The sequence below is a fragment of the Juglans regia genome, chromosome 16, assembly GCF_001411555.2.
Source record: "Juglans regia cultivar Chandler chromosome 16, Walnut 2.0, whole genome shotgun sequence".
In the NCBI taxonomy this organism is placed as follows: Eukaryota; Viridiplantae; Streptophyta; class Magnoliopsida; order Fagales; family Juglandaceae; genus Juglans; species Juglans regia.
Window position 1 is genome coordinate 13,597,025 of NC_049916.1, and position 8,813 is coordinate 13,605,837.

Below are 8,813 nucleotides of genomic sequence, written 5' to 3' on the forward strand. Positions count from 1 at the left end.
ATCTTCTATCTTTGTTTGTCTTCTATCTCAATCTTTCTGTTTGCTTTTTATGTTTACGTGCTTTGGGTTCAATTTTTGAGTTGTTTTTTCCCCGGGGTGAGTGTTAGTTGCTTTTTTGAGTTTTCAAATCACTGTTAGTTTTCACTTTTTTGAGTTTCTTCCTTTTTTTGTTCTAGGGCCCGTAAGCGATGATGTTAGTTTTTTTGAGTTTTCACTTTTCAAATCAATGTTAGTTTTCACTTTTTGGAGTTTTTCTTTTTTTTGGTTCAATGGTTGTGAGTATTATATATATATATATTAATTACTTGTTGGTCTCTCAGGATCCATGCTCCTCTTCAACATTGAGTCTCTTTCCAATTCCATTTCCTTTTTTGCTTTTGTAGAGCCATCTTCCAAAGGGAGAAATGCACCAGAGTACATGTATACCATGCACTGAAATTCCTCACGATGGCTTTAGCAATGTCAACAATGCCACCGTTCGACGGCATCACAAACACGGCCAACCAATCATCTCTCTCTCTCTCTCCGACTTCGAAAATTTTAATAGGAGTCAGAATCTATTCTGATTCGAAGTCGAAGTCGGAGTCAGAGCCCAACCCTACGCAAATGTAGAAGGTTTTGAACATGGTGCAAGCAAGAAGGAAGCTATCCATGAAAGCGATATTGTGAGGCTTGAGGCTTTGAGAGAGAATTTTAACTTTATCTCTCTATGTATAAATGATTTATGTTTCTGGGTTATCTAAAAAAAAAATTGATTTATATTTCTACAATGCGTAAGCACAAGTTAGACTATTTTAAAATAAACTTTTATTTTGAGAGATTTATTTTAATAAAATTTTTAGTGAAAATTTTATTATTTATAGTCTTTTATACCTGGTGAAAAGAATGTATGTTTTAAATTTAGTAACATATAATTTCTTTCAACTTTACAAGCTTTAGAAGGACGAAGTGTTACATATATAAAACACTAAATTTATCATTCCATAATGTTGCATTAATTTGTGATTTTATTTTTTAGTTTCTCTCTTTAGATTGAAAAATTCTCTATCTATTGCTTTCCAATCACCCAGCAACCATGCATCAGAGCATTGCCCAAACCATCTTTAGATGGGACACAAAATCATCGCCATTCGAGACAAGATGTGGGGCTTATGTGTCGTCCATCTAAAGACCACACACACGGTTATATCGAGCCCATGCGCGGACCCTATTGCATTTGCCAAATGTCGGCAGAATTCCGAAGGCAGTGAAAATGAAAATCTTAAACGAACGCACCAAAACCCTAAAACTAAAAAAAATTACGAAAAATAATATTTACAGTGAGGGATATAATAAAAAAATTAAAAATAAATTAATAATAAATCTCTCTTTTTCAAAAGATACGAAATATCTATATCTAATATTACTATAAAAATAATAATAAAAATAAAATTATTACAAGCTTTCTCGTATCCAAATTTAAAAATTTATTTCTATTTCTATTAGAGAAATACTACTACAAAAAAAAAATTAATGTGATACCTTAAATCCCTTTACAATAAAAATAAATTTACAAGTCAAATCACATAATATTTTTGTAAATCCTAATGGCGACGCTCTTAATATGTCAAAACTATTGATAGCATAATCCTACATATAATATATATATATACATATATAAATATATATACAACCAAAAAAGTATTTAACGCCATAATTTCCAAGCAGCAGAAGTAAGCATCATCATCAATAACAATCTATAGCCTCGCCTGAGCAACGACCCTTAAAAAGGAATGCAATTACTAGGCTTATATTCAACAGAATACAGAGTCCAGGTAATGAATTTGACCCTAAGTCATAGCAATAAATAGAAAATATCAAACACTCAAAAAAATAGATGCGGAGGAGTTCAGGTAACCAACCAAATGCACAACTTGTTGCATTACAACGTTCTAAAGATCTATAATCAACTTCTTGCAGTCAGAACCATACACCTAATCTTTTATATAAAATTACCAAAACTAGTAAAGAAATCGCTTTCCATTTAACAAAATTGGACGAAAGAAAAAGGCCAGACCGTCTTCACTCGTCACCATCATCAAACTTTGTCTTCTTTCCTGCATTAATACAAAACACGTCTGGATTCATTACAAACGCAGTGTTTAAACTTCCACTACAGCTCAAAATGAAATAGCTAATATAGAAACATTTTTCAGGGGTTTATTTACCAGTTCCAGCCAAGCTCGGCTTATATGGCGTTCCACGCCCTCTCCCACCACTACCAAAACGGCCCCCACCACCAAAACGGCCCCCCCCACCCCCTCGAGCACCTCCACGTCTTCCACCACCAAAACGACCACCACTATCTCTACCACCACTCCTGCCACCGCCACTCCTCCCTCCACCACCTCTACCACCACCTGCACCATCACGTGGTTTTGCCTCTTCCACCATCAAGGAATAACCTCCCAGTTCAGATCCATTTAGTTCTAGGGCATTGCCCAAACCATCACCATTGTTGAAGTCTATGTAAGCAAACCTGCAATTGGTTTCATTATTTAGACCATAGACAACAAGACATTTCGGCAGTCCCAAGCAACAAGATCCAGTAAGTATCACAAAAAAAAAAAAGGAATCCAGTTTCAAGGTTTCTAAAAATACCAAATGAATAACCATCATTCAAATTATTAGAGCTCTATTAAGAACAATAGTTTTTTCGGGAAATATTTTAAGTCTTTGATGAAAATTTTGATTCTACAGCTGTAGAACAGGGTTTTTTTTTAATAGTGTCACTGTCCACAATCAAGGTGGGTATTGTAACACCCAAATAGCTTATTCCTCGACATGCGCAAGCAATGTTTAGTGGAAGAAGGCAAAACAAAAGCACGAAAGAATGATTAGGGTAAAAGTACAAACCCCTTAATATCACCAGTATCGTAATCTTTTGGAACGGACAACCTCGTAATCTCTCCACAAGAGCCAAAATGATTTTCCAGTTCACCCCTAATCTGTATAGTGTAATGTTGCAAGATTCAAGAACTTAGTTAAAAATACGCATCAGATTATGTATATAAAATATATTTAAGAACAGTCAATGTGCCAAGCAAAAATACCTCATCCACCCCAAGAGATTTATCAAAACCTCGCACATATGCCGTATGGGTCTTTCCTCCCTTTTGGAATGAATTGCTACTCTCTTTGCTGAAATAGCAAAATGAATTCGTTAAATAACTGAATTAGAGCATTTGATGGTGTAGAAAACCAGATTTGTGTAGAAAACCAGATTTTTTTTTTATGAGTAAAGATGTAGAAAACCAGAAATACCTATCGTATGGGGTATAGGCTCCCCTTTCACGAGCAAAATCAAGTCTTATAGGACGACCAAGCAAATCCTCACCATTCAATTCCATAGCCTGTGATGAAAATATAATGGTAATTACAGTAATCAAGAAGTATGCTCAAAAATACCATATCAACAAATCACCAGCTAAATTATATCAAACAAGCCAAGCAGAAAGAGAGGAATGTCACTTTATTCCCCAACAGTACTGAGGACTAGTGTATAGTTGTTGGCTTCATACTTTCTTTAAAAAAGCAAAAATCAATTGGCTTGCTTTTAAGATGGCCAGTTGCCCAGTTCTCAGCTCACTTACCGTGGGCAATATCCATATAAATTGACTACAATAACACAATTACAGTGCTTTAATTACAGAACTAGTTGCATCATTTACTTTTGCTTTTTTATGATTAAGTTATGGAGAATTTTGTACAAGTTGATATTTATATTAACCACGGCAGGAGTCAGTTTTTAGGCTTCAAGGTCACATGTTCAAATACCAAATCATTACATATTTTCCCAGTAAACCTTCAAGTACCAACTTTAATGTGAACTAAACAATATGACCAAAAGCTACTTATCAAAAATAAAAAGGGACACAAGACAGGACACAAGACCCAGAGCTTACCTTCTGTGCTGCTTCTGCACTGGCAAATTCAACATGCCCAAAGCCCTTGAACCTCCCATCAGCATCAGAAGCAAAGCGAATGTCAACAACTTCGCCGGCATCTTTGAAGAAGTTTTCACTGCATTACTATATTGGTCAGATACAAAACACCTAATAATCAATCACATTTTCAGTAAAAGGAACATACACATCTGCTTGCTCAACATTGAATGATAGGTTGCCAACAAACAGGGTCTTAGATGTATTCTGACCTAGAGGAGTAGCAGGGGTTTGTGGCTGCAAAAAATCATAGGGTCACCACAAAATATAAGGAAATTGATAATACAATCCCAAAGCAAAAAGGGCACAATAGTCAATTACAGTTTTCTTTACAGATTTCGAATCATTCTGCTTAGTCTTTGGTGAAACAGCATCAACCATTTCTACATCAGCACCCTGTTCACAGAAGTTAAAGAGTTTGAACATTCATCATTACAAAAGCTATTCGTATTCTAAGTATTTCGCATAAAATAGAGCCAAATAGCTTAAGCATTTATCAAGGAAGCCCTAAAAACCACGTCTTATGGTTGCATGGTACTCCTTAGCTATTTGATTTACATAATTGAATGATCATGCTCCTAACCAATTGAATGTTACAATATAAATCACAATATCCCTAGACATTCAGTACAATTTGGTAACTGCAGGGAAGATAACTGGCCAAAAAAACTCAAGCTGATTTCTGAGAAACCAGATTCAACTCAATTTTTAAAAAAAGAAATAGAAAAAACAGATTCAACTTTAGTTGAGACATTCAACCAAAGAAATATACAGCAGCACACAACTGGAGGGTGGATAACTTTACATTTTTGTTTGGAGTCTTAGAGGGTTCTTCATCAGACTCTTCTGAATCTTCCTCCTCAGATTCCTCCTCTAGAGTGCTACCTTTCTTTGTGTCTTTAGCAGGCTGCAGGAATACAAATAAGCAATTAATACCCCAATACAAACAGCCAATGTAAAGGTAATGGACATTTGATAAGCCAATGTAAAGGTAATGGACAATTGATAAGCCAATGCTCTTTACCGTTTGTTTCCCCGAGGGCTTGTGATCATCTTCAGCATCACTGTCCTCATCCTCTGAACTATCACTATCACTTTCTTCTTGAGACGTTTTTGCATTTGGTTTTCCACCAATCGAAGGAACCTTGGGCTGCAGCCAAAAACATGCAGGGGGATTATCACATACACTGCAATTGAAAAAAAAAGGAGATCATGAAAAAAAAGTATGCAAGTCGGAATATGCACCAGGACTTTCACATTTTTCTTTTGAGGCTCCTCATCGGATTCCTCAGAACTATCATCCTCACTATCATCTTTGTTAAGAACCTTTTTTACCTGTGGTCAAAACAAAAAGGTGGGTCAAATCACAATATCTCAGCAAGAACTATGACCTTCTCAACCTCCTTACCATTTGTTTACCAGCGGGCTTGACATCATCTTCAGTGTCACTGTCATCATCTGAACTATCACTATCACTTTCTTCTTGAGCAATCTTAGCACTTGGTTTTCCACCAATCAATGGAGCCTTGGGCTGCAGCAAAATTCATAAGGTCAAATTATCACAAGTTTGCAATGGGAAACAATGAAGAACATGTAAACAAAATTATGCAAGCCAAAATATGTACCTGAGCTTTCTTTCTCTCTTGAGGCTCCTCATCAGATTCCTCAGAACTATCATCGTCACTATCATCTTTGTCAAGAACTTTTTTTACCTGTGGTCACAAAGCACAAAAGTGGGTCAGATCACAAAAATGGATCCTCAAATGCTTGTAACTTCTCACCCTCTTTACCGTTTGCTTCGATGAGGGCTTGCTATCATTTTCAGCATCACTGTCATCCTCCTCCGAACTATCACTTTCCTCTTTAGTGGCTTTTGCACTTGGTTTTACAACCACCAAAGGAATCTTGGGCTGCAGCGAAAAAAATTACAGTGATAATCACAAAAACTACATGAGTAAACAAAGGATTGACCAAACCTACACATAACATTTGCACACATATAGGCGTGAAGTCTCAAACACTACAAGCCAATTAAATATCTTCTTTTTTTCTTGTTAGCATCTTATATTTATCATGTTTTCGCATCCACATGTAAGGTCAGTCATGTCATATTTTACTCCCATAAATCAAGTAACAATCAACTACAATCTTCTGCCAAGGCCCAATATTAATACATCAACAACACTTAGAAAAGGACAAACTACTCAATACAAAATTTGGTCCTTGAGGCTATCGTATGTTATGCAACTTTGTGGCAGCAAGACAGACCATAAATTGATCAAATCCACACCAAGCATATATATCACAGGTACCCATGTCCCCAAATATACAAAATTAATATACAAGCCCGTTAATTCTTTTCCTTAGCATCTTATATTTAAGAAATTTTCTCATCCATAAGGTCAATCATGTCGTTTTACTACCAAAAACCCAGTAAGAGTCCACTAAAATTACAGCCGACTGAACTAAAATTACTACAAAAACAATGGACCAATAGTCAATATCTAAGAGTCATTGGTCTAACAATGCCAAGTGCGCTCAGATACGTCCTTCCATGCTCCTTGTTCAACAAAAAAGATTTTTCCTTCATAGCTTATATGTTCAACAATTCCAGTATTCCAGTGATACAAAACTCAAGTTTTTAAATAATTTACACGGCTTCAGAAAAAATTATGGTCCACCGTCCAAAAAACCTCCAAGCACAAGATTCATTCAGAATTGTTCTTTTTTTTTTATAAAGAAAGAAACATGGTCTTGCTTGAGTAATATTGTTACATTAAAGAACAAAATGGTAAAATCATATTAGTTTCTACCCCATACCTCTTCCTCTTCTGACTCTGTCTCATCTGAATCTGAACTATCACCCAAGTCATCTTTCTTCTTCGGAACAGATACTGGACCATTCTTGGCAGCAGCTGCAGGCAACTTTTTTGACAAGGCAGTTACCTTAGCCTTTGGACCCTAAAAAGGAGAAAATTCCAATTGTTGGAATATGCATCCAGATATTTAAGACCATATTCTAAACAGCAAGAATGATCAGAAAGTGCAATTCACGAGTGAAAATATTCAGTGCCCTTGGAAGTAATTCGTGTACTCACTTTATCATCATCAGAATCAAGTGAAGAATCTGAATCGGAAGAATCTGAACTGCTAGCCTCCTTGCCTTTCTTAGCAGGGGCAACAGCAGTACCATTTTTAGCAGTAACGGCCAGTTTTTTTGGAGCAGGCTTCTGAGACAAAAGATGACATGAAAATTAGTTTCTACTGATTCAGCGAAGGACCTTGATTCAGCAAAAAATTAGAAATATCCAAAACTGCGAAACTAAATATTTATATAGTTAACCTCTTCTTTTTCAGAGTCCGATGAAGAAGAATCATCAGAACTACTTGTTTCCTCTTTCTTTTTCTTCTTTTGCGTCTTCACTTCACTCTTCAGCTTCTGAACAGTCTGCTCTACAGCTTCATCTCTTTTCTGCCTCTTAGCACTGAGTTGCTTCTCCAACTCATTTACAGCTTGCCTCTTGCCTTGAATAACATCAAAAGCCCAGAATATCAAAATCTCATTCAAAATAAAAAATGTAAAAAATCTTTAAATAAAAAAGATACACGAAATGCATCACCCAAACATAAGGTAGATCGTGTTTCTACCATAAGAACTCCACAAAGCAAAACATAATTAGCATACAGTTCAGCGTCAAACCACCATTAATAAGAAAATTTATGTTTTCTCAGTAAGCTGAGTTAGAGAGAGAAATTCGATGAAAGAAAATAATAAAAGCGTTAATTTTTTTAGATAAGTAATAAATTTCATTGAAAAACGCAGCACAGTTCCATATAAGTGATAAAAACCAGTTAAGTTTTACAGTACCCAAAACAATAACTGAAAACACATAAGCTTTCTTAAAATAATATCACAGAAAAGATTAAGAAAATCGAAGCGCATACCAATAACTTTTTTTTTATAAGTAAGCGCATAACAATAAAATTCCACCATACACAAACAAGAACGCAGAAAAAAAAATATCATCACTACAAAAAAACTGTACCTTTTTTGGCAGACTTAGACGGTGGGACTACAGCAGGAGCTGCGTCGACCTACAAAATGAAAATCGAAACCAATTACAGATAAACTAATACGAGCAAAACAAACTCACGTACAGACTACAGAAAACGAAAAACAAAGGCAGAGAAGGGTACCTTGGGGATCGATTTCTTGCTTGACTTGCCCATTTTAGGGATGAAAAGGAAGAGAAAGCTAGCTGTTGAAAGAGAAAGAGACGGAGAGGAGAGACGAAACCAAAAGGGCTTTTGCAAAACCCTAGTTGTGGTGGAAGGTGTAGTTAAAGTGAACAAAATACACTTATATAGGTCGGGGGATTCGATTCACGGTTGTTTGAGGAATGAGGAGGCCGGGTTAGGGTTTTAGCATGAACGCGTACACTTGTTTTTCGAGTCGCGGCGCTTCCATCCACACCGTCCACTTGCATGTTCATCGTAGGGTTAGGATATTTTTTTGCCAAGAGACCTAAATTAGCAAAAACTCATAAGAGTTCAGACTCTGGCGGACGACAGTGTAAGCAAAAACTCAAGAAATGTTATTTATTATTTTCAGATTATATATTAATATATAATTTATATTTTTGTTATTTTATTTAAACACATATTTATATATAAATATGTATATATTTAAATAAAAATATAAAAATAATAAATTAAATGTTTATTGGTGTTTTGGGTTTAATTATTTGTTATTTATTTCCAATTTAAAATTAAGTAATTGCCAATTTGTCAGTACAATGTCTAAGTAAAAAATGGAAAATAATAATCAAC

The 8,813-nt window shown here is 35.5% G+C and overlaps 1 protein-coding gene across 2 annotated transcripts; it reads right to left on the reverse strand.

Annotated features, from left to right (window-relative positions):
• Positions 1 to 1,713: 1,713 nt before the first annotated feature.
• LOC108998139 (nucleolin 2-like) lies at positions 1,714 to 8,390 on the reverse strand. 2 transcript variants are annotated; one of them, XM_018974603.2, is made up of 19 exons: positions 8,181 to 8,390; positions 8,030 to 8,078; positions 7,327 to 7,508; positions 7,082 to 7,213; positions 6,804 to 6,944; positions 5,774 to 5,893; positions 5,609 to 5,695; positions 5,392 to 5,514; positions 5,241 to 5,318; positions 5,008 to 5,133; positions 4,789 to 4,890; positions 4,305 to 4,379; positions 4,132 to 4,220; positions 3,945 to 4,062; positions 3,304 to 3,392; positions 3,093 to 3,180; positions 2,896 to 2,987; positions 2,208 to 2,518; positions 1,714 to 2,096 (listed from the first exon to the last, which is right to left on the reverse strand). In XM_018974603.2, the coding sequence occupies exons 1-19, from the start codon at positions 8,211 to 8,213 to the stop codon at positions 2,062 to 2,064; spliced, it is 2,070 nt and encodes a 689-aa protein (XP_018830148.1). In that variant the 5' UTR covers positions 8,214 to 8,390; the 3' UTR covers positions 1,714 to 2,061. The 2 variants fall into 2 exon arrangements, with proteins under 2 accessions (XP_018830148.1, XP_018830147.1); XM_018974602.2 differs by having other exon boundaries at positions 5,229 to 5,318.
• Between the last annotated feature and the right edge of the window lie 423 nt (positions 8,391 to 8,813).

Coding starts and splice junctions, on each gene's coding strand:
- LOC108998139 (XM_018974602.2), bottom strand. CDS start 8,213: ATGGGCAAGTCAAGCAAGAAATCGATCCCCAAG. Junction 4,221..4,304: donor CGAAATCTGTAAAGAAAACT/GTAATTGACTAT, acceptor GATTTTTTGCAG/CCACAAACCCCTGCTACTCC. Junction 2,988..3,092: donor AATCTCTTGGGGTGGATGAG/GTATTTTTGCTT, acceptor TACACTATACAG/ATTAGGGGTGAACTGGAAAA.